This window comes from Cryptomeria japonica, chromosome 10 (genome assembly GCF_030272615.1).
Source record: "Cryptomeria japonica chromosome 10, Sugi_1.0, whole genome shotgun sequence".
Lineage (NCBI taxonomy): Eukaryota > Viridiplantae > Streptophyta > Pinopsida > Cupressales > Cupressaceae > Cryptomeria > Cryptomeria japonica.
Window position 1 is genome coordinate 162,136,545 of NC_081414.1, and position 26,854 is coordinate 162,163,398.

Consider the following 26,854-nt stretch of genomic DNA (forward strand, 5'->3'; position numbering starts at 1 on the left):
CCCAAAACAATCTTTTGGACAATTAAATCCTAGCACAATATCAAACACAATGCCCATTTTAACAAGAGAGCAGAGACATAAGATTGTTGAAACATTTGAAATAGCTATAAATCATATCAACATGACATACCAAAGTAAAATACAAGTAACAAGCCAACATATCAGAGAAATCAAACAAAATCAAAATCCAACTATGTTAAAACCTCACAAGGATTTAAATACATCTCAAAAGAAAGGTGGCTCTTTTATGCACCTCTTAAAGAGATCCCTAGAGGATTTGGGTAAAGAAGATCAAAATCGTGCACCCATGTCTAACAATGATCCATCCATCTATAAGAAAATTGAATATCCAAAGACATCTATTCCTACACCTCCTGAAAGCTTGCAAGAACCTTACATAGCATCCTTGCCAAACAATATTGTCATCAAACCTATTTCAGAGGATCCTATTCAAAGCTCATATCCTTCATATCCAAGCATTAATTCATCACAAAATCCCCACAATGCTCTCTTGCAAATTGAAGTCCTCATTCATATAATGCTTGTTAAATGTGTTCTAATAGATGGGGGAGTTGGCTTTAACATTTTCTCTTTGAGTCTTGTCCGTGCTTTGGGTTATTCAGAAGATGCAGTTGATCCCTTGGAAAAGATCAAAATTAAAACTTATGGTGAAGAAGAACATTACTCTAAAGGAATTGTGATGTTATCTATCAACGTGGGACCTATACAAAAAGACACATCATGCCAAGTTCTAGACGTAGACCTACCATACAATATACTCTTGGGAGGACCATGGATACATGATATGCAAGTTGTCCCATCAACCTATCATCAATGTGTCAAATTTCTCTATGAAGGACAGGAAATCACAATATCAACAGATTTGAATCCATTGCAGTGTTGTAGTAATCATAAATCAGCTCAAGAGGTCATTGTTTCACATAATAGAGAGGTAGCAGCTTCAAGCAAACAATCCAAGGAATAGTCATTTGCATCAATTCTGTCAAACATGGAAGAACAAATGTAGCTAAAAGATCAAGGAATTGGAGAATATTTGCTATCATGGAAAAAAAACAAGAGAAACTTGAAATTGAAAGAGAAGAAGCAGATATAGTAGTCGATGTAGTTCACACGTATGCAGAACAAACGTTAGGAACTAGCCTACTTGAATCAGAATCACATTCGACTGACATGGACTTAACCGAGGATGATCAGGATTTTCTTATACAAGGTCATTTTGATGAGAGTATTGTTCTAGACATCGAAATACATACTGAAAGCTCTGACATCTCTATCATGACCCCTAATATCTTTGAAACTATTCAACCTGAAGATCCTTTACCCTTAAGCCATCCCGAACCTATGGATTGGGAAAATGAAGGACATACTGACATTGATACCTTACCTAATGACCATGCCATATCCTTATATCTTGATGAAATCAAACTCGCAACAACTTTCACCAGGGATTCCTCTAATGTATCTTCAAGTCAAATGGATGTCAAATCTCCTAGTCGCAAAAATGAAAATCAAGAAACCAATATCAGGTCTAATGCTGAAAACCATTTCTTGGCAACATTAGATCAAGAAAAAGCAAAAATAAAGGATGCATCTAACGGTGAAAACCTCCTTGAGGCACCAGAAGATGGGAGATTTGACACTTTACCTGAATGTTATCAAGAGAAGTTATCTATCATAATAGCACCAGCAGAGGCAGTTATCATTGGCACAACTGATCTACATCCAACAATCTTTCTATCATAACTAGCAAGGCAAAAATACTTGGAACCCTTCAAAATGTGGCAAATCAATTTTACCTATTCATATACAAACATTCCAGGGTTTGATCCATTTCTTACAATACATCACCTGAATATCAGTCTGGGAACAAACATCAATAATGAAACACATCATGGATCAGGAGAAAAATATGAAGCATTAGTTACAGGTATCAAAATGGCTATAGAATGGAATATTAAACAACTTCAAGTCTTTGGAGACTCTCAGCTTGTCATTAATCAAATCAAGGATGACTATCAAACCAAAGATGACAAACTCATGCCTTACAAAAAGATAGTGGATGATATCAAGAAGTACTTTGTAGAAATAACTTTTGAATAGATTCTAAGAAATGATAATGAAGCAACAGACTCCGTGGCTACACTTGCTTCTCTATTGCAGACAGAGGAAAATCAACAACGTTATGAATTCCTGGTTGAAGAGTTGTTTCATCCCGCCTTTAATTGTCCTGATTCCCAAACCATCTGTCAACTTATTGGACATGATTCCTCCCGCTATGGCCAAACTTACACATACCTGAAAGACAATATCCTACCTCCAGACTTATCGAAAAACCAAAAGAGAAACTTTATTGGCCAATCGTCACATTTTACTCTCATCGCAGATACCCTGTTTAAACAAGGTCTAGATGGTACTCTCTTAAGATGTCTCGAACAAGAAGAATATGAGAAATCCTTACATGAAGTCCATAATGGCATTTGTGGCACTGTGGTCTTACCCTTTCGAAAAAACTCATATGCTTGGGCTATTATTGGTCGACTATGGAACGAGATTTTTTTAAGATAGCAAGAACATGCAAACAATGTCAAATCCATGGGAACTTTATTCATGCACCAACACAAGAACTACATGCTTTAGCAACATCTTGGCCTTTTTGTCAATGGTGACTTGATCTAGTAGGAAAGATAAATCCTTCCTCATCTAATGGACACAAATTCATCTTGGTAGCTACAGAATATTTTATAAAATGGATTGAAGCGGTACCTCTCATAAACATCACAGGAAAACAAATTGCTGCATTTATCTTGAACTATAGCATCTATCGCTATGGAATACTAATGACCATTATCATTGATAATGGGTGACCATTCAAAAATCAAGATTTACAAGAGCTATATGAGAAGTTCAAAATCCAACACAGATTCTCCACACCATTTTATCCACAGGGAAATGGGCAGGCAGAAGCATCTAACAAAACTATTCTGAAAATCCTCAAAAAGATAGTGAACGATGCTGGGAAAGATTGGCATATTCAACTGAACCCTTCTCTATGGGCCTACCGCACCAGTATCCGCACATCGACATGTGCCACACCTTTCTCTCTTGTATATGGATCAGAAGCCATATTGCCAATCGAAGTAGAGATATCTTCTCTATATGTATCACTAAAAGGTCTCATCCTAGATGAAGAACATAGAGTATCTAGACTGCAAGAGTTAGAACTGATCTAGGAATGAAGACAAAATGTCTTTGATCATCTAAAGGTATATCAACAAGGAATGTGCACGAGCTATAATCATAAGGTTAAACCAAGAATCTTTCAAGTTGGAGAACTAGTGCTAAAGGAAAATCCACGCAACCAGGCAGATCGAGAAAAGAAAGGAAAATTTAAACCAAACTGATTAGGTCCATTTGTGGTCACAATAGTATTTGGATCAGGAGCATATCAACTATCAACACAGGATGAAGATCAGCTCGAAAAACCCATCAATAGCATGCACCTAAAGAAATTCTTTGTCTAAAAAATCACAAAAAAATAAAAAACAGTGAAAAATCAGAAAAATCAAAAACAGTGAAAAAAGCAGAAAAAATAAAAAAAAGTGAAAAAGCAAAAAAAAAAAAAACAGGGAAAAAATAGAAAAAATGAAAAAAAAAGTGAAAAAGCAGAAAATCCAAAAAAATCAAATATCAGAAAAAGTGCAATAAAAACAGATGGTGAAAACCTGGCAAACAGGCACTATCTGTCCGCTAGCTCTTCCATCTATTAATTCATGCATTCATTCCACTTGCATTCATGCATTTTCCATCAGCGCTATACATGACCATCATAAGCATTTGTACATACGCAGACATCCCAGGTGGCTTCTTACCATGGTTTGGATCATTGGATATATCATAACGAATTTGTTTCTAGGCTTGGGGCAGAATCCTACACTTAGCTGGGGGCAAAACTCTTGATCATTCTGAGCTTAATCAAACAAGTAGAACAAACAGTTAGACAACTCTTATCGAGCGAAAATTGAGACACATCCAACGTTGAACACAAGATCAAACTATCAACTATCAACCTATCACGAAGTCAATGAAAGCACATCACACACTTTTTAGTGGATAATATATCTTTTGAATAATGATTGTAACATGATTGTTCAAATTTTTCTATATTGCTTTTCGCTATCATGATTTCTGAGTGACTCCAGGATGTCATTGACTAGAGGAACAAGGAAGAAACATGATATTTTTCTTGTCTATTGTCTGAAAATTAATCATTAATATGTGCAAATTTGTCTCGGGACATGATCATCGAAGTATCATAGAAGACATTTCCAATTTGCGTATTGAAATGATTAATACTGCCTATTTTATGCAAACAACACTCAGGTCATCTCGGTTCAATTATACCTCGATGCTTGTGTTAACTTGCTATATCAAAATCTAGGAAAGTAATGCTCAGGTCATCATGGTTTAATTATACCATCGATGTTTGCACTCACTTCCCACATTTCAAAAGCTCAATGATGACAAAAACACAAAATAATCCAGTGACTGGTCTGGTCATAGTTTGCATCTCCATTGCATTTTAGCTTGCATTTCATTCTTGCATGGGATCATACAAGCTCCTTTTATCCAAGGTTAAATATATCACATGAATCATCAAAGTATCATCACAAGTGTATACACAATTAGAATGACGACTCATCTCTCTCATGATATCGTCAACCCAGCCAAATCTTATGCTATCTCTCTCAACAGAATCAACAATCAGCATATCCAAATATTTCAGCAACTTGCTATCAACAAATTGTCAGTTCTTTATCTAATCAACCTTATCAAATCAAATCAATCAATCAAACCTAATCAATTATGTCACGTCTTATATAGGATGAATCCTTCTTGAAACCAGACGATCTGATTCTGATTCATGTGTTATACATGATGTATCCTTCCTGAAACCAGACGTTCTAATCATGTCTTATACATGATGAATCCTTCCTGAAACCAGACACTTTGATCATCGTTGTCTTATACAGGATGAATCTTTCCTAAAACTAGACTGAATCTAGTCAATCAAGATTTTTCAATCTTATCAACCTAAGCAATCAAGCTAATCAAAGAACTCACATTTTCATCAAACCACAGTTGCAGAAATAAAATCAAATATATCAGATATCAATCTCGCAAAAACTCCAAAGATCAATTATCTCAATTGATCTCCTGAGGGGGCATCATCATACCGTGATTTAGCAATCAAGAGCTGGGGCATCCTATCAAATCAATATCATCATCAAAATAAGATTATTCTTTGAATCAATGTGTCATCACACCTCGCTTCAAAGAGGGGCAAAATGTATACACCTAAAAATGGTCCGAAGATAATTAATTAAATAAGCAATTATTTAATTAATCCTCCTTCCCAATTTAATTAAATTCACTAAGCAATTTGATTAAATTTCCCTTTTCATCTACTTATCAATAAATCTAAGGATTTACTTAATAGGTTCATTTAACCCCTTTAATTAATTAATTCCCTCCATCCAAAATAATTTCTTCTAATCCCTAATTAATTAAACAAATCAATTATGAGTTGTTGAGATTAATTATCCTTTTCATATTATTTGAATTTTTAAATTCAAATTCTCCTAACTTCTACCACTCCTAAACCTAACCATTACATATGATGATTTTACTAATAAATTCATTGAGAGATTTTACAAAAAAAGATCTTGAGTTGCATTAGGGAGTTTCAAAATTGAAACAAAATGGTATAGTATAGGCTTACATAACAAAATTTAAGAGATTATTAGTTATGGTTCTGAATATTACAAAGAGGAGGTTGATAGTACTTTTTAATAGTGAAGGAATAGTGAATCCCATTAGAGGATGGTTTAAGGCCTTTTGATCCACCTAGTTTATAAGAGGCTACGATGAAATCTAGGAGCATGGAGCTCACTATCATAAAAAACTCTCCAAGATGAAAAAGGTTAAAAACATGATAACAAGGAAAATATTCAATCCAAAGAGTCCTCGTAAAAAAGGGTGGAAGATGAACTCAAAAAGATCTAAAAAGAAAAATCTTTGTTTCACATGCAAGGAACCATGGGCCATGGGCATAAGTGTGTGGAAAAGGGAAAAAATCATTAACTGGAGGCATATTCAGCGGATAAATCAGAATAAGAAACTTCAAACTAACAAATTGAAACAAAGGATAGTGAGGAAGAAAAGTCAGTAGAAGGGTTTGGAGAAGAGAAGGGAAGAGAAGGTGTACAAGTATTAGACTCTCTAATCTTAAAAATAATGATACAGTCAAAGTTAGAGGCACATTGGAATGACATCACATTTTTGCCCTTAATGACATCAGAGCAACACATAATTTTATTAATGAGGAAATAGTAGCACAAAGAGGGCTAAAAACTACAAGGTTTGGTGGCTTAGGAGTTGTGGCAGTGAATGTTCACACTAGATGTCTTGCATGAGGATGATTTCTCAAATGAGGTTCCCTTTGAATCTGTAAAGCAGAAAATCGATCGAACCCTAGTTGCTCTCCCCTCTTCTAACTCCAAGGAGAGAGAAGGGAGGTCACTAGGGTTGATGGTTTTCACTTAGGGAAGACTTTACATTCAAAAGAGGGGTTGAAACCCACAAGATCCAATCCCACACAATGCAAGATTGGATTCTAAATGTGTTTCAAGGGTTAAGACAACAAGGCTACCCTCTTTTGTAAAGAATGTGCATAGAAGGATTAAGCTAGGAATGCATAGAAAGTGAGAAAGATTCGCTTATAAACTGAGATAGGGATATAGGATGAAGCTGCGGACCTGGAATTAGCAGTAAAATGTCGATACGGCGCTGTCCTGCAAATTTGAGTGAAAGTTGACGGGACGATGGCGCCCGGTGTGCACACGGTCCTCCGAAAAATCCGCGAAACGAAGGGGGATCTGTTCGTCTCTGCACAAGGAATCCAAATCTTCAATTTCAGCCGCGTACCTACAACCTACACACAGAAAAGCGAAGACGATTGGGGGGTTAGGGATTAGGGGTTTGCCTTTAGGTCAAACCCCGGTTTTGGAATTAACCAAGAAATGAGAAATGATGTAAATGTAAATGATTGTAATGTAAAACAAGTACTAATACCTTGTTGTAAGGATGTTTGTATCCTTATGTGCGAAGGTATAGATGTTGTTGTATGTTGTATGTTGTAGTAGTATGTAGTAAGTGATCTCCTCTTCAATGGTTGAATTCTTGTCTTGAATGCAACACTTAGCCTTGAATGGAGACTTGGAATGATCAATTGCTTGAATGCTTGAATGCTTGAATGCTTGAATGCTTGAATATTTGAGTATCGTTTCCATGCCTTTTTTTCCGTCATATCAAAATGAGAGAGAAAATGCTGTTTATATACTTGTCAATTAGGGTTGATAGATTGATTTTCTCGACCTTAGGCCGACCAGGAAATGTTAATTTTCCAATTTGCAAACAAAAAGACCCGAAGTCCCATAGGAGACCGGGCCCAAAATAGGGCCAGGGACCAGGGCGCTGGGCGCTCTGGTCCCACCTCCCGAGACAGCAGGGTGCAAAGGAGGTTCAGGCCAGGGTGCAAGAAAATGTAGTTTTTGGTGTCGTGGACAAGTTTCGGGGTCTCCATTCAGGTTGCGTGTTGCGTCGCCATCGTGAAGACCGAAATGCAGTCGAAATTGCAAGTGTCACAATTTTAGGACGCTACATTTAGCCCCCACTTTAGCGGGAGTATGTATGCTCATACTTCCAGTAAAGTACAAGGAAACAACATTGAAAGACTTTCACCACGTCAAGGAGGCAAGACACACCAAGCCCCCAGTGGACTAAGGATCTTACGACTTCGATTGACAAAGTAAAAGGGAAGATCATGAGGGAAAACTATGACTGTCAGTAGTAAGGTTCCCTCACTATGAGTCATGCAAGAGAAATACCAAAAATTTTCAAGGCAAAGCTAAGTTCACCAAGAAGTTTTCAAGTATCCTGAAGGGATAGATAGGGTGTATGCCCCCCTACGTTAAAGCGATCGCACACGCCTCAACGGGGGTGATTGTTTTAACGTAGTGATACACATAAGAAATGAGAAGGGAAAGGAGCACATTATCACAAAGATTTAGCCCCCAAGTGTGAGATAAACCCAAGGATAATAGACACAAAACACAAAGCACGAGGTGACTTCGCTTTCCTCGGGGTCAGTATGCTGTATGATAATTCATGTATATATCATATGTATGTATGCATGATTGTTCTTCATTCCCCAATCAAGGAAGGTCACCTAGAAGAAGGGAACACATGTGTCTTTTGAGTCAACATGAGAGAGACAAAAAGAGATCTCAATGCTTTGCATCGTCCTCAAGTAGACAACACCAAGGACAACAAATAGAAGAACGAGAATAACATATAGAAGAAGTAACAAAAGAGAGGAGGAGAGGATCTGCTATGCTAATGTAACTAGTCTAGCACGTCATCTACCTCCCGATCTTGCTGATCAATGTTTCGGGAAGGCAGGGAACACGCTAGAGGAGGAACATCCAACACAGCAGATGGAGCTATCACAAGATCCAAACAAGGGCTATGTTCATGTTCTGAGCCACGTTGTTCTTGTCTAGGAGCTAGGATAAGTGCTTTAGAAAATTCATTAGATAAATGGTTATCAATATCAACAAGTTCATATTCACTATCATAAGCAAGAGGAGTAACATGTTCATCATGAATAACATTTTCATCTATAGCATCATCAAGATTTATAAAAATAGGATCTTTAACTCGTATAGGATCAAGATCATCATGCATCTTATGTTTAGGAGATTTTGGAGAAAATGGAATAATGCTTGTTAAAGGTGTTTTTGGAGTTTGCAAAGTTTGAGAAGCAGTTGCTTGAGCTCTAAGATGACGCTTTCGTCGGCGTTCACCTGCAGAACGATTTTGTCTAGTCTTAGTAGGAAGTGGAGAAGATTGAGGAGGAGGAATGTTCTCATCCTTATCACTTGGGTGTTTAGGTTGTGGTCTCTTAGGCTGGATAATAGGAGAAGAAGAAGGTCTCTTCTCTCTATAAAAAGAAGGAGGAGGAACTGCTCCATATAAAGGAGGAATTCTTGGTTTAGGAAGAAGACCAAGTCCATCATGACAAGGAGGTATAGGTCTACTTTTAGAAGGTTTATTAGGCATAGACATAGTCACATCCATAGGGATGGGTTGGGAATCTTCTTGAGGAAAGATATTAGTTTTATCTTTCAAAGGAAGAACTTCCTTCTCAAGAACGATAGGAATGTCAAGTTTGGGTGTTCTAGGTTCACTTAGAGATAGGATCATATCTGTTTTCCACTTTTGATAAGATTTGAAAAGATGATCACTTCGCAGAGGAAGAGATTGGAATTGTTTAGGCCAAAAATAATCAATAGGAACACTAGAAGTTCTTTCAGCTGGTTTAAAGAGACTATGATTGACAGTAACAACTTCACCATTATGGGGAAATTTCAAACACTTATGAATAGGAGAAGCAATAGCTTTCATGGAAGATAGCCAAGGATAGCCAAGCTTCACACGAAATTGTTCGGATGAAGGAATAATAGCAAAGTTCACATCAAGGGATTTGTTATGGACTTCAATAGGTAATGTAATAGAACCAATTGCAGGAGAAGAAAATGCATCAAACAATTTCACAATCACATCTGTTTTGTCATAGATTACTTGATTCAATTGCAAAGTAAAAAGAAATTCCTCAGTAATAACATTAACCATGCACGAAGGATCAATAAGCACTCCACGACAAGGTGTATCCTTAACTTTTGCAACTATGTATAAAGGACCATCAGGTGCCCTGATAGTTTCACTAGAATCAAATGTGATGGAAGGTTCTTTAGGGTTTTCTTGCTACTCTACAAAGTTAATCACATTCGGAGTCATAGACACAAGACCATCAGATGAGAGAGGAATCATTAGCCTCAATCACATTAGATGTATGGGAAGGTAATGGATCAGTAAAAATCTGAAGATTTTGGTTAGGAGGAGCTACAGATGTATTGCCTTTATCATTCACTCCAGAAACAGAAATAGTATTATTATCAATCAAATCTTGAATCTTACCCTTTAAAGAAAAACATTTTTCAGTATCATGCCCAGGTTGATGATGAAATTGACAAAAAGATTTGTTATCAAAATAAGGTGAAGTAATCTTTGCAGGATCAATTTGCCTTATAGGAGGAAGAGTAAGCACATTTTGTTCCAATAACTTATTCATAATACTATGCAATGATTCATTCAAAGGAGTATACTTTCTTTCTTTCTTGAAAAATTTAGAAATAGGAGGCACACCTGATGCTGCATTCACATTGTTGTTGATGATGTTTTCATTGAATTTGATGGAATCTCTGTTCGGTTTAAACTTTCCGAATGGTTGTTGACTGCTATCACCCTTATCACTCGGAGCCATAGGATGTGATTGTTCCATTTGACTCACAGTCAGTTGATAATTGTGAAGAGTTGCACACAACTGTTGGAAAGAAGTAAACTCAGAAAACAGAAGTTTATCTCGAATATCTTTTTGTAAATTAGAAATAAAGATTCTTTGAATATCATTGTCAGGCACTGGAAAAGAAATTTGAGCATACAAATGCTTATATCTACCAATGAAATCAGTCACTTTTTCTTTAACACCTTGTTTACAATGCATTAAATCAATCAAAGTAACTTTAGGACTTATATTGTTTTGAAATTGTTGAATAAAAGCATTTGCAAGTTGTTTGAAAGAAGTAATAGAATAAGAAGGCAACGAGCAATACCATTGTAGGGCTTTGTCTCTTAATGCTCTAGTAAACAATTTTGCAAGCAACCTTTGGTCATAAGCAAAATCGGTACATATTGTTTGAAAAGTCTTAACATGTGTTAGAGGATCACCTTTACCATTATAAAGTTCCAAATGCGGGATTTCAACATGTTTAGGAGGGATAGCTCGAACAATGTCTAGAGAAAGTGGGCTCGCAACATCAAATGTGGGCACACTAAACTTAGATTGATTCATAGAGGCAATTTGTTGCTGTAAAGAAGAGACAGTTTGTGCAAGATTGTTAATGGTCGCTTCAGTCGAAGAGTTCATATTAGATGTGTTAGATTGAGATGGAGGTGTTATGTTATTGAAAGAAGGTAAAGAGTAAGGTGGCGGGACACTATGATAGTTAGTCATAGGAGAGGATTGGGAAAGAGGAACACTACAAGGAGGAATGGAATGGTTAAATGAATTGTCCCCTTGTGTCATGTTCATTTGTGAAGATGTAATAGGAACACTCATTGAAGGAATGAATGAAGAAGTTGGATTAAATGAAGGAAGAGGGTTAATTGAAGAAGGGGGATTGCTCCCATGACTAGTGATCATAGGCGGAATGTCTTGTATAGAAGTAGTCATTATGTTTGATGTAAAGGTAGGTATGCTAGCAATAGAAGTTGTCAAAGGAATAGAATGATTGACTTGAGTGGGAGGTTGTGTATAACCTAAAGTTTCGGCACAACTCTTTATAGGCATCACATTCGAATCCACAATGTGTGCAATACCACGCAAAATATCAATTCCATTCTTATCACTTTGAAGCATATGTTTTAGACCCTCAATTAAAGGAAGAGCTTGACTATCGGGGTATTCTTGAGACATCCATTGTCGAAAATCGTCAAATTGGTTATCCAATTTCGCAAGTTGTTCTACAGAAACCTCATGGAGAGCTTCTTCATCATTAGGAGGATTAGAGGAATTACCCATGTCCTCATTAAAAAGGCTATTCAAATTAGGTTCCATCTCCTCAGTAATTAAACCTCGGAAAGACTTAATTCTACGGCTTCGTCTAACGGGAATAGTGTAAGTAGGGCTTATTGTTGTAAAACTCATGCACTAGAGAGGGAGAGGAGATTTTGAATTTTAGAGGTAGCAATTTTCAGTGAAATCAGCCAATCTCCTAGATTTAAGCTGTTAAATGCAATCACGACAGTCTCCCAAAATTTCAAAAAAAATGTCAGGGACCGTGGCGCTCGGAGTGCACATGGTCCTTGCAACTTTTTTCGAAATTTGCAGGGATGAAAGTTATGATGATTTTAGAGCTAATCTGAAAAGATTGAGTGATTTTACGATCTGCAGATAGGCCAAATTAAAGTTACAATCTCAAAATTGAACCCTACCCAGGTTGTCGAAAAATGCAAAATTTGAATTTTGAAAAAGAGAGGGAAATTGAAATTTTGAATTTTATGATTTTAGAGGGAATACCAAAAGCAATGCAAGTTTTGAAATTTAAAAGTTGACTCAATTTCACGCGAAATTCAATTTTGAAAGCGGAAATCAAAGTTGTTGTAATTAGGCACTTAATTTCAAAAGTCACAAATTGCAAGAATTTTGAATAAAGCACTGAAATTTCGAATGAATGCAAACACACTTTTCAGATTTAGGACAGTAAGAACACAATTTTGACACAAAATTTCGATTTCACCAATTTTTGAATGATTAGAAACCCTAAACCAAGCAATCACAAGACCAACTTTGACTGTAATTTTGAAAGTGTTAGATTTGATAAAATCAGCCAAAATTCTGGATTTTAGCAGGAAAATATAGTAAGATCTTGCTCCCAAAATTTCGGAAAAAATGTCGGGGACGATGGCGCTCGGAGTGCACACGGTCCTCACAACTTTTTTCCAAATTTTCAGAGATGAAAGATATTGTGATTTTATTGCGGAATCCAAAGTTACAGCTGATTTGGAGATGTTTTGATCAGTGAAATTGTCGGACAAAGGTTGAATCAAGAGGGTTTCAAAAATTAGGGTTTTGACACTTAACCACTTAATTTTAAAAATTAAAGCACAAATATGAACTGATAATTTGCAATAGAAGGGCAGATCTAAAACAAGCATTAATAATTAAACATTTCACAAGTTCAATTACTAAAAAGAAAATTTAGGGTTTTTTATGTAATTAACTTCTAAAATTTGCAAAAGATCAAACATGGAAATGCAATCAAGGAAACCAATTTTCAAATCTAAGCATGAAAAATCAGAAAGGATGTTCACGTCGGGTTCACCAAAATGTAAAGCGGAAAATCGATCGAACCCTAGTTGCTCTCCCCTCTTCTAACTCCAAGGAGAGAGAAGGGAGGTCGCTAGGGTTGATGGTTTTCACTTAGGGAAGACTTTACATTCAAAAGAGGGGTTGAAACCCACAAGATCCAATCCCACACAATGCAAGATTGGATTCTAAATGTGTTTCAAGGGTTAAGACAGCAAGGCTACCCTCTTTTGTAAAGAATGTGCATAGAAGGATTAAGCTAGGAATGCATAGAAAGTGAGAAAGATTTGCTTATAAACTGAGATAGGGATATAGGATGAAGCTGCAGACCTGGAATTAGCAGTAAAATGTCGATACGGCGTTGTCCTGCAAATTTGAGTGAAAGTTGACGGGACGATGGCGCCCGACGTGCACACGGTCCTCCGAAAAATCTGCGAAACGAAGGGGGATCTGTTCGTCTCTGCACAAGGAATCCAGATCTTCAATTTCAGCCGCGTACCTGCAACCTACACACAGAAAAGCGAAGACGATTGGGGGGTTAGGGATTAGGGGTTTGCCTTTAGGTCAAACCCCGGTTTTGGAATTAACCAAGAAATGAGAAATGTTGTAAATGTAAATGATTGTAATGTAAAACAAGTACTAATACCTTGTTGTAAGGATGTTTGTATCCTTATGTGCGAAGGTATAGATGTTGTTGTATGTTGTATGTTGTAGTAGTATGTAGTAAGTGATCTCTTCTTCAATGGTTGAATCCTTGTCTTGAATGCAACACTTAGCCTTGAATGGAGACTTGGAATGATCAATTGCTTGAATGCTTGAATGTTTGAATGCTTGAATATTTGAGTATCGTTTCCACGCCTTTTTTCCCGTCATATCAAAATGAGAGAGAAAATGTCGTTTATATACTTGTCAATTAGGGTTGATAGACTGATTTTCCCGACCTTAGGCTGACCAGGAAATGTTAATTTTCCAATTTGCAAACAAAAAGACCCGAAGTCCCATAGGAGACCGGGCCCAAAATAGGGCCAGGGACCAGGGCGCTGGGCGCTCTGGTCCCACCTCTCGGGACAGCAGGGTGCAAAGGAGGTTCAGGCCAGGGTGCAAGAAAATGCAGTTTTTGGTGTCGTGGACAAGTTTCGGGGTCTCCATTCAGGTTGCGTGTTGCGTCGCCATCGTGAAGACCGAAATGCAGTCGAAATTGCAAGTGTCGCAATTTTAGGATGCTACAGAATCACTATGAAGTCAATGGTAACTTTTACATGGTGAACCCTGGAAATATTGAGGTTGTTCTTGGTATGCATTAGCTTTGATCTCTTGGTGAGGTCACCTTGAACCTCAATGATATGGAGCTCAAATGTTAGAATTGTCATAAAAAGGTGGTGTTGAGAGGAATGATATGGGAAGGTACCCATAATGCTACATGCCAAATTATGTAGGGAGTGTCCTATTATGTGCCAATCACCAAGTCACAACAAGGAGGTACTAATGAAGTTCAGATTTTGGATAACCCTTTTTTTGACATGGATGTTGAGTTTGCATTCATAATCCTCTTTTTGAGTTGTATGACGATACTTTAGAGGAAGAACAAATTCTTAATCAAAGTTTGTTTCCTATGATGGACCAATATGAATGTGATCATTATGGCATGATAAATGACTTTATGACTTCACCACAACTAGATGAACACTATGTTGTCTTAGAGATTGATAGACCTTGGTGTGGTGGAGCTATGTTTTGGGTGAGTACTTATGCCTAGGATTGCCTGCATGGGCTATTTGAAATCAAAGGTGATAGGAGAGACATACCAATGGTGAAAGAGATGTTGTTATTATCTCTTTTTTTTAGTCATTTTATTAGTCCATTTGTATTCATATAAGTGAATTAGAGAGAGTTTTTGAATAAAGTTTGGATCACTTACATGTTGGTAACTCATGGAAGTGAGTTTGTAGCCAAGGGAATGAACAATAACCTTATCTTGGCCAACTAGTTTCAGAATTGCAATGATTTTTCTTCATGGATACTATTAAATTTTGGAAATACCTACTTGAATAGCTGCAACCTTGATATTTTTCAAACTATTCAGTCTCTTGACATGGTTAGTTTGGGGTTTCACATGAAGGGAATGAGTGTTGCAATTAACCAAGTTCTATGTTGGATCAATATCTAGGCACCCATTGGTCGTTACTTCTTTTTTTTAGCTTGCACTTATGGAGTAGATAATAATTTACTTTACATAGAAAACCATTATGTTAGAGTGCAATGTTTTGAGAATGAGATAGTTAACATTTACTTTGTTAAGTTGGTTCTTATGGTGCCTCAGATTTTCTATTATGGAGAGTAGTTTGCTAAGGAGTGGGCTAAAATTTTACAATGTTTGGGTTCTCTTCTTGCAAGAGAATGTCCCAAGAGTTTTTGTACAAAAGTTCAATAGTACAGTGTTCTAAGCAATGAGAGCTATAGATCTCTTAGATTTTTTTGGTATTTTGAATCTCATTGAGTTTGGCTCAATATCACTAAGTATATGAGCAAAATTTGCTTGAGGACAAGCAATGTTGGGGAGGAAGGACCATAGTGTCCCCTTTTCGCATCTAGCCAATTTGATTTATTGTTAAACTGTTTCTTGGGTTCCTCTAAGCTAAGCAGAGTTGGATAGGGGACTCAATTTTTGGTGGAGAATTTGAGCCTATGAATTTAATGAGTTTGGGTTGACTTTCTATTTTTAATCATATTACTATTTATAATGAGTGCTATTTTTGGTATTTGGTCTTTGAATTTCAATTTTTAGTATATTATTAATTATGGTAAGTGTTATTTTTGGTAGCTAGTCTTAATCTTAATTCTCCTCAACTATAGAGTGCATTGTCTTTAGACAACTTGGTGAATTTCCTAAGGTTGAGAAATAATATTCTATTATTTCACTTAAATGCTTTAATATAGTGAGTTTATAACTTAAGTGAAATAAAGTGTTAAAAATGACCCCTTGGGCCATGCCTAGGTAAGTGAACAACTTTAAGTTAATTTTGAAATTATGAGATGGCTCTAGAGGTGGACACCAAGACTATCTAGGAGAAAATAATATTTTAATATTATTTGTGTGGCCCTCAAAAGTGGACATGGCATTTAGTGAAGAAAATAAAAGATTGAAAAGTGTTATTTTATTTGCCAAAGTGGGACATCAACTTGAGGAAAAAAATATGAAATATTAAAAAGGTCAAACATTATTTTATTATTTCTAAGTTGCCCTAATTTCTTATTGAGACTCTACAAAAGAGAGCTTTGGCTTTCATTCTAATTATGTGAAATATTGTGAAGATACTCAAATGTTGCTAGAATGAACTTATAGTTCTTTTGAAGATTTTTTAGGATGAAATCCCTCATCAGTTAACCTGGTTTTGGTGGTGAAAGATCTACCCTAGCTAGTTGTGTTTTACAATTCAAGATTCCAATGATTTTAGATCCCATTGGTGAATTTGATTTGATGATAATGAAGGTTTTCAAGGTATTTTGATGTGTGTTCTCTTGCTTTGGTGTGTTGGGTCCTTTTTTAGAGTGATGTATGGGTGTGGTAGAGTTTTAATGCTTTTGTAGTGTGTCAGTCATTATTTTAAAAGATTTTTAGTCGGGTGCCCTTTTTCCATGTGTCATATGTCAACTTTGGTGGAGGATTGAATTTACTAGAGAAATTGTCCTTCTAGGGAAGAGTGCCCATTTTCTCTTGGCACATGAGAATTTTTAGAAGTTAAACTTGTATTTATCGTTGGCCTATTTCCTGACCAAGGGTTCAATTTGAATGCATGAGGAAATATTTGAACCTTGTTTGTGTATAGAATTTACTTGCAGGAATTGCCCCTGCAATGCTTGGATTCCAAATTTTTGTAACAAACTTCTAAGAACTCTTTATAAGAATTATTTTAGCCTTTGGATGAGTTAGAAATCTTTGCATCAACCCAAGTTTCAGTGGTAAATCTCTTGAGAAGGTTGACATAGAAGCAAGTTCTTCATTCTTGTTATGAGTTATTTGGAGAAGTTTTGAAGAGATTGTTGTTCACTTGTATGTCTAAAAACCTACATTTTGTCTCTTTAATCTTAAATCTAGAAGCCTTTAAATTGGATTAAACTAAATTATTTACATAGATTTTATGAATTGTCAACTAATTTTAGTTTGAAAAATGTATTAAGCATAGTCAATTTTGAAGTTAATAACTTAGGGAATTCTCAATTGTTCCCATCAAATTACTCTGAGGAAGTGATGTTGAGATTTGGTTTGTTCCATAAACTATAGGTTAGAATATAAAGTATCACAAAATATATAAAAGATGGTCGAACATTCTTTAATCTATCTTGATTTCATTTTCAACCTATAAGTTTGACCTGTCCATGTTTTGTAGACAATGTATTACTGTACATGCATGCTTTGACATAAAAAATATTATATTAACTAAGGGAAAGTATGTTTATCATTTCTTTAATTTTTTTCATTGATATGTTCTTGTTTTAGCTTGAAAAACTATTATATGATTTCATATGCCTATTCATAAATTCAACATCAAAGATCCAAGGTAGCCTTAGAGTCTTAACACATTCAAGATCTCTAGAATTGCTTCAATGCTAGGGCCACACACATGAAATATGTGCAAGGTACCTAATTATGGCCTTCTTCATGCAAAAGATGTGGTAATAAAAGAAAACACAACAATTCTAAAAGCCTCCATCATCATGTAGGATGGTTTCCCCAAAAATAACCTACCTTAATCCAATAAGCAATGTGGCATGGTACCCAATGACAATCATCAAAACTAGATTTCCAAATTCATTGGTAAAGCTTCATACTAGGGCAATCGACCTAAGCATGGGAAGATTAACATATAGGCACTAGGAACTCATGACTTTCGATAGGACTGGTCCCTAAATTATCATCTTATTATTTGTCAAGAAAAATATGCAAACCAAAATCTCCCATTTTGAACTCCTAAGATAACTCTAATTAATTTTTTTCGTGTTTATTTGACTAATATATTTAGTGATTTACAATTTGAGTGCTTGATTGCCATTTCCACATATTTGTGATGTTAACATTTTTATTACTCAAACATTAACCTATCTTGTAGCCTAGATTTTGTTGATTTTTTTAATAAGAATTTTTTCTTGTGTTGACACATATATCATATGATTTAAAGAACCACCACCATATTCCCTACTTTTGTCATGTAATATATGAGATTATTTTGTAATTATACTTTTTTAGAATAGTTAGTAAAGGAGGGTTTTTGAAAGGGCTCAAACCCTTGGACAAAGACTAACATAGACTTAATGCAGTTCATCAATCAAGAATGAAACTTCAAACATGTGCTAACAAAAGAGTCTACCAACACCAACACTATAAAAACAAACAATAGACCCTAAACTAACATCAAAACAACATCAAGAGGATAATAATAAAGCACAATGCTAAGACTACTTTTTGTATAATAAAACATACTACCCACATATAATTCCACAAGAAACCTTCAATCATGGTATTGTACAAGTTGTTTGAAGCCAAAAAAGATCTAGAGAACACAAACTTCCATCAATGACAACATTCACTATCTCCCTAAGATAGATCTCCTTCCTATTAATTCTCTCTTTTAACTTTGACCCCTATATTGAATAAATTCTTGGATTTTCTACTTGACCTCAAATTAGTTTCTTATTTAAGAGAGGAGGAGACATCTTACACTCTTGAATTTGGAATAAAGAACAAGGGATAAATTCTTCCTCTTCCACATCTTTCCACTTATTAGTTTTCCTTCTTTACCTAGCTTCTCTAGGCCTTAGTTACTAAATTTTTTTATTAAGACCGACAATGAAGTTGCTTCCATTCAAATGCTCCATGCTATTATAATGTATATATAAATAATTTATTTACTATTTTAGATGCACCTTGGAGCTTTAGTTGTGATACTATTAATGATAGTCACATTGATTTAGTTTATACAAGAATATAAAGCACTTCATGATAAATTATCTTCTATTTTAAACATTGAATGCACTCATGACAAACACTACCAATGACTTAGAAATACATGTTTCCATATAACTTTAAAGTAGTCAAATGCATTTGCATGAGATGATGAATTAATGCTCATCATTCTAGAGACTTTCCAAAATCAAATTTTCTTATTTTATTGTAGATACATATGTATGCTTATTATAACATTCCAACATTGTTAAATTGATTGCACAAAATTTTTCAGCTACATGACTATAAATATTTGAAAAATATGAATTGAGTCCTGTATAATAAAATATTGATATGCTATAAGTATAAAATGCAAGATTCTTAATGTAGTTGTGACTAAGGATTGCAAACAAATATTAGATGTGGCATATGACATTTAGTCTTTACTAGTGCTTATTAGGTTTTCAACTAATGTGAAATTATTCAATCCCTATCTTATTAAATGGAATTTAATGCTAGTGACATTTGTTAGGTTTGTCCCATGTAAATAAAATAGTAAATTTGACAATATTATGTGTAGACACATGAATTTGATCACTAACATTTGATTAAATTAATCATCTTAATCTTTTTTCTTCTATAGTCCACCTATTAATTAAATAATTAAATTATTTGATTAAGTCTATTTTTGTATAGTCATAGATAAATTAATTTACCTAAGGTTCTTAGTCACATTTAATTAGATAAACTCTCATATTTATTTAATTAAATATACCCACTCCTTCCAATTTTGAATTAAATTTAATCCAAAAATCCCCATTTCCTCATCCACCTGTATTTTTCTGTATCTTCCACTTGCATCCTAAACTCGGTCTTAATCAACCTATTTAATTAAATAAACAAGGATCCTTATTTATTTAATTTAATCCCTTTCCTCCCACTTCAAATTAAAATCTAATTTTTAATTCCCCCTCTCATTCTCTTTCTGGTGGTCAAATCCTCCTACATTTCCCACTTGCCCTTAATCCATGATTATTCCTGTAATCATTCCCTCTAAACATGTGCACATTCTTAATCCCAAAGATTAGCCTCCAAAGTCAACCCCATGTCCACTCAACCTTAAATTCCACCCACTTTTGGAAAGGACCCACATGGGTCTCTTTCTCCTTTGGCCTCTCCAAGGAATTAAAAATTCCTTTATTTCATTCTCCCCAAGTACCTTGGAGAGTGGAAACAAGAAATGTCTTTATGGAAAATCTTCCTTACACTATCCATCACTTCTCACATCCTCCTATGTCCTCTCAAGCTCTCCTAAATTGAAATTTGTCAACTTCTCATGAGAGGTGAGAACCCTAGTCATCCTCCACCCTAGATCTCCATCTCTGAATCTTGGTCCTCCATTCCATCTCTCACACACTTAACTAAAACTTCCAATTCATTCTCTCATTCATGCAAATTAGATGATGCAACATTCAAGCAAGCAAGGAGAGAATTGGAGAACTCATGCCCTTTTGGAGAACAATTACTATCAACACCTTGTTCATGCCATCATCACCATACTTCCAATCCTCATAGCTTGAGCAATCTTGGAGCACTCTTACTATTATGTTGCCAAATTCGTGAACACACATCCAATCTTCCACCAAATGACACATCCTTACATCAAAGAGGGCCATTAGCCTATTACACTTGCTGGTTTGGTTTGCATCTTTTATGTTTGTCTTATTTTTGTCCAATCATGATGTTATTGTGATTTTGTGTGTTTGAATGTTTTAACATGTTTTTAGCATTCCTTTGAACTCACATTTCAATGCACTCATTATGAATATGATTATAATACTTTTTTTAATCATTAATATTTTTTGAGTTCTTGTTTTAAAGCTATTGTCACTCCAAACACAAGAAGGAATGCTCTATTTAGCTCTATCAATCACCTCAAATTCTTACTCTCATTGGTATCAATTTAGAAATGTCATCATGTACAATCAATACTACCATTTATGTTTGAGTACAATGCATTTTGAATTGTGATTTTATTTTAAATATAAAAATGTTCTTATCTTCTCTCTAATACCAATCTATAAACCTTACTATGCAAGTATTTCAATTGTTTTGCATATTTACTAATTGCAATATAGGAAAAATTGTAATTTTTAAGTTTTTCATATAAAAATTATAATGGTATATTTCTAATTAAAACACAATTAGATTGGAAACAAATTAAATTTTAAAAAATGTTGAAAATTGACAAATCTATTAGCTATCTCACCAAGCAATAGGATGTGAAAAACATTAAAAGTATCCAATGCTAAATGAGACAAAATCTACATATACTGATTTAAAATTACATCCCAAATCTTGAATGTGTAAGTTAATATCAAATAGTCAACATCACATAGACAAAATATAATGAAATTAATCTAAACAAACAGATTAATGCAAAATGACTAGAATAATTGTGAACTCTCATCTTCATTCCCTGTTGATCAAGCATCTTTCCATTTACATGAAAAATTCCTCACCTTGAAATTTTTCGCTAATCTCCATCTCCTCTAGCTTCTCATTTTTCAGATTGCTTCATTTAGCATTATCAATAATCTCTGCATCTCTCACAACAATTTCTCTTCCAACAATCTTGGAGATAAATTTCGTTGCAGTGTGGGAGTCAGCACATACTCGAAGGTTCTTAACAACTCTAATACTTGTTCCAAGGGCCGTGACTAACAAACCGAATGCAATTGCCAACTTTTCAGTATGGTGGCAGAGAAATAATTCCTTTTTGTTCTCTTCCACAGCATTATGTTAATGTCTTGAATCAGCAAAATACCCTTTTGCCTTCATCTCCAAGCCAATTTCTCCAACATTGCATGGTGTGTCTGTGGATGCAATCTGTCTCCTACACAAAAGCATGTATTGTTTTGTGGTCTTCAATCCAACTACTGAAAAGATAATAAAATTAATCCAAACCAAAGAATTCTTCAAAATGACAAGAGCAATTGTGAGCCCTCATCCTCCATTTCCTGCTTATCAGGCATCTTTCCATTTACTTAAATATTCCTCACCTCGTACTTTTTCTCTGTTCTCCACCTCATCCTTTAGCTTGTCTTTTATCATATATGCAGGTTTCATGAAAACAATTCAAAGAAATGGCCATGTTATCATAAAGCAAGTTTTTGACAGATACCCCCAACAGTATACATAACTAGTGATCTGCATTGCACTCAATGCCATCGATTTTATGAAGCCAACAACATGGTCTATATTGCCCAATAGTTAAACCCTATTACTGCATACCTGACATTTGCGAGGCTATTTTTCAGACTGCTTCATTTAGCATCACCAATAATCTCCACAAGAACATTGTCCCTGTTTAAAATGATGGAAACGGTTTGCATCTCTCACAACAATTTCTCTTGCAACAATCTTAGAGATAAATTTCGTTGCAGTGTGACAATCAGCACATACTCGAAGGTTCTTAACAACTCTAATAGTTGTTCCCGAGGCTGTGCTTAACAAACCAAATGCAATTGCCAACTTTTCACTATGGTGACAGAGAAATAATTCCTTTTCCTCCTCTTCCACAGCATTAAGTAAATGTCTTGAATTAGGAAAATACCCTGCTGCCTTCATCTCCCAAGCCAATTTCTCCAGCATTGCATAGATCTCCTTTGACTGTGGATGTGATCTGTCTCCGACACAAAAAGCATGTACCATTCCGTGGTCTTCAATCCAACTACATCCAGGGATCTTTTTAATCCCCTCATCTTTCATCAATCTCCTTACCATTTGAACTTCATCCCACCTGCCCACTTCTGCATATATGTTTGAGAGAAGAACATAAGTCGCAACATTTTTCGGATCCAAATCAAAAAGCAGAGTCGCTGTAAATACTCCTAAGCCAATATTCATATGTGATTTACAGGCACCAAGAAAACACATCCACACAACCACCACAGGTTTAACTGGCATCTTAATGATAAAGTTGAGGCTGTCCTCAAGATAGCCAGCACGGCCAAGAAGGTCAACCATGCACACATAATGGTCAACTGTAGGTGTAATGCAGTAAAGGCTACTCATGTGAGTGAAGTATGTGCAACCATTATGCACTAAACCTGCATAACTGCATGCACACAGTACACAAGCAAAGCTTACAATGTCAGGATATGTTCCAGAGTGCTCCATTAATTCAAAAATTTTGAGAGCATCCTCAGAAAATCCATTTTGTGCATATCCTGCAATCATTGCATTCCATGAAATGACATCTCTTTGAGGCATACTGTCAAACAGTTCACGCGCCTTGCCTATACTTCCACATTTTGAATACATGTCTACCAGGGCAGTTGCAACTACAACATCTGATAAAATTCCTCTATCCTTTATGCTTTTATGGATGTCCATACCCTGTTCTAAAGCTCCCATTTTGGCACAGGCAGGGAGGACGCTAGCAAAGGTTGTGGAGTCTGGCTTTATACCTGCCGATTGCATTTGCTTGAAAGTTTCTAAAGCCTTTTCAACAAATCCATTTTGCGCATATCCTGCAATCATTGCAGTCCATGAGAACACATTTTTTTGAGGCATTCTGTCAAACAACTCACGTGCCTTGTCTAAACTTCCACATTTTGCATACATGTCTATCAGGGCAGTTGCAACTACAACATCTGACAAAATTCCTTCATCCTTTATGTTTTGATGAATATTAATACCGTGTTCCAAAGCTCCCATTTTGGCACAGGCAGGGAGGATGCTGGCAAAGGTTGTGGAATTCGGTTTTACTCCTGTCAATTGCATTTGCTTGAACGCTTCTAAGGCTCTTTCAGTCAATCCATTCTGTACATATCCTGCAATCATTGCAGTCCATGAATACACATTTTTTTGAGGCATCATGCAAAACAATTCATGTGCCTTGTCTATCATTCCACATTTTGCGTACATGTCTACCAGGGTAGTCGCAACTATAACATCTGACAAAAATTCTCTATCCTTCATGCTTTTGTGGATGTCCATACCCTGTTCCAAAAACCCCATTTTAGCACAAGAAGAGAGGATACTGGCAAAGGTTGCGGAGTCTGGCTTTACACCTGCCGACTGCATTTCCTTTAAAGTTTCTAAAGCATTTTCAACAAATCCATTTTGTGCATATCCTGCAATCATTGCAGTCCATGAGACTACATCTCTTCGAGGCATTTTGTCAAATATTTCGCGTGCTTTGTCTATGCTTCTACATTTTGCATACATGTCTACCAAGGCAGTTGCAACTCCAACATCTGACAAAATTCCTCTATCCTTGATGCTATGGTGGATATCCATACCCTGATCCAAAGCTCCCATTTTGGCACAGGCCGGGAGGATGCTGACAAAGGTTGTGGAACTTGGCTTTACACCTGCCGATTGCATTTGCTTGAATGTTTCTAAAGCCTTCTCAACAAATCCATTGTGTGCATATCCGGCAATCATTGCATTCCATGAGATGACATCTCTTTGAGGCATTCTCTCAAACAGTTCACATGCCTTGTCTATGCTTCCACATTTCGCATACACGTCTACCAAAGCATTTCCAACTATAGTATCTGACAAAAAACCCCCTTCCATTATACTTTGATGGATGTCCATACCTTGTTCCAAAGCTCCCATTTTGGCACAGGCTGGAAGTACGCTGGCAAATGTGAACTTATCCGGTTGAAGACCTGTTTGTTGCATATGGTAAAACAGTGTGACTGCCTCTTGAGGAAACCCATGTCTTTTGTACGCTGCAATAATCGTATTCCATGAGACGCTGTCTCGTTCTTTCATATGGTTAAACACTTTACGGGCATCAACCAAACTTCCGCACTTGACATACATGTAAATAAGCTTATTATGGAATGTTACGCGTGTAGCAAGACGAATCGCCTGTGAGCGATGTAAAGGTGGACATTTTTGCATTATGAAAGCGCGTTCTTGAGAATACAAGTCTTGGATAAAATAGAATAGTCTTCAGGGCGGGTTTTGTGCAATCAGCAGAATGTGCAGCGCCTCCTTCATGATGTGGTAGTTTGAAATGAGTAGCGGATGACTATGGCATTTTATGACTGTAATTGGAGTGTGTAAAATAAACTGAAGTCATAGGATTTGAAACCAGTGAGTGAGTTTTATTGGCAATGCAGAGAGCCATACTTGCTCGAACTGTAAAACGGATCTATGAGACAAATTTGTTAAAAACAGATTCTTTTTATTTTTAAATTTTTTTTTATTTTATTTCTAAAACACCATTTTATGAAAGTGATAACATTTGATTATAAATCTGTTACATATATGGAGGGAAAGGAACCATTCCCATGTGTATATTAGACTTATTGAATGTATACATATAAAACATATAAACACATATTAATTTAAAGTATTTATTTAATGGAGTTGATTAACATTTACATTTACTACTTTTAGAAAGAAAATAAAAAAGATATGGTGTTTTTTTATGGTTGGAAACGAATATCAAATGGATATGACATCAAAATTGATATGTCTCTCAATCAAAAAATGGTTGCGACAATAGTATGGATAGATAAAAATTTGGATATTCTTCATTTCTCTACTTTAGATCAACTTTGTTGATTAGGGTCAAGGTCATGTTCAAGTTCATGATTATTAGTTGGATCTATACTTGTAAACATGACCTTTATATGTCTTTTAGGTTCCACCTTTTTATCAAATTTTGGAACTAATTGTTTTTCCTTCTTTGGGGACTTGTGGGTTGGCAATAATGACAAATGTCTTTGCTAGGTTGGTGTAAAACTAGATCTACAAAGGAGTTGTGCCTTAATCAACCCCTTAATAAAAATAAAATAGAATACAACATTTTTTAGATAGGCACATGCTTGTGCACACATCCTTTTAGACCTCTAATTGAAGTATGAGCATCTAACTAATAAGCCAATAAGTGCTTTGACATCCAATTGTACTAGAATGGATGTAATAAATATCTTTAAATAATATATCATAACATCAATTTGTGAAACTTGCAAGTAGTAAACCTTTGACAAATAAGTTAAATGGGATTGGATAAATTTATATAGCAATTACGCATCAATTTTCATTCTATGAGATGTACAGTAGCTTTGGTTGTGAATTGGACCTACTCTATCCCTTCATTTGCTAATTTATTTACAAATTTATCACTTTTCCTTAAGCAATGGATAAAAGTTAAGAATGAAAACTCACTATTTATTATCAACACTTCTTCTAGATTGCAATTTAACTTCTAACGATCAACTTATCCTTTAATATAGTCATTAAGAACTAAAACTCATTCTTTAACATCTATATTTCTTCTAGAATGTAATTTAACTTCTAATCATCAATGTTTCCTTTAATGTAGTCATTAATAACCACCTGTGTATGTTCTTCTACTTCCAAGTTCTTACAACCCAAACCTTTGGTCATCTACATACCTTCTAATAAAGCTAAAACCCATGCTTCATTATTTATCTTATTCCATAAGGAGGAGTTTCCCTTGAAACAAACTTCTCGTTCTAATGTTTATCAATAGTGTGCATCCATACCTATCAACCTCTGATTCTTTGAATTGCTCCATCAAAATTTAGTTTCAAATTTTCCTCATTAGATTGGCACTATTTTTTATTTATTCTTTCAATCTTTTTACTGACCCTTAAGTTATTTAGTGTGAATGTTATTCCGTAACTATTCTAAGTATTAATTTGGCAATTTGTTGATGTCCTCAATGTGTCTAATTTTAATGTTAGAGCAAAATTTGAATAGCTAATTTACATGCATCATTCTCTCCTTTTTATCATTAATGCAAATTATGTTATGAACTAGCTCATAAGGAGTATGATATTTTGAAGTGC

The 26,854-nt window shown here is 35.5% G+C and overlaps 1 protein-coding gene across 1 annotated transcript in view; it reads right to left on the reverse strand.

Annotated features, from left to right (window-relative positions):
* LOC131068065 (pentatricopeptide repeat-containing protein At4g13650-like) overlaps positions 1-25,193 on the reverse strand; it is a 36,580-nt gene extending 11,387 nt beyond the window's left edge. The window contains exons 1-2 of the mRNA XM_059212284.1: positions 22,351-25,193; positions 21,838-21,906 (exon numbers count right to left, since the gene is read on the reverse strand). Coding sequence (XP_059068267.1) covers positions 21,838-21,906; positions 22,351-24,932 — 2,651 coding nt within the window. The 5' untranslated portion in view covers positions 24,933-25,193. The remainder of the gene's footprint in view (positions 1-21,837; positions 21,907-22,350) is intronic.
* Between the last annotated feature and the right edge of the window lie 1,661 nt (positions 25,194-26,854).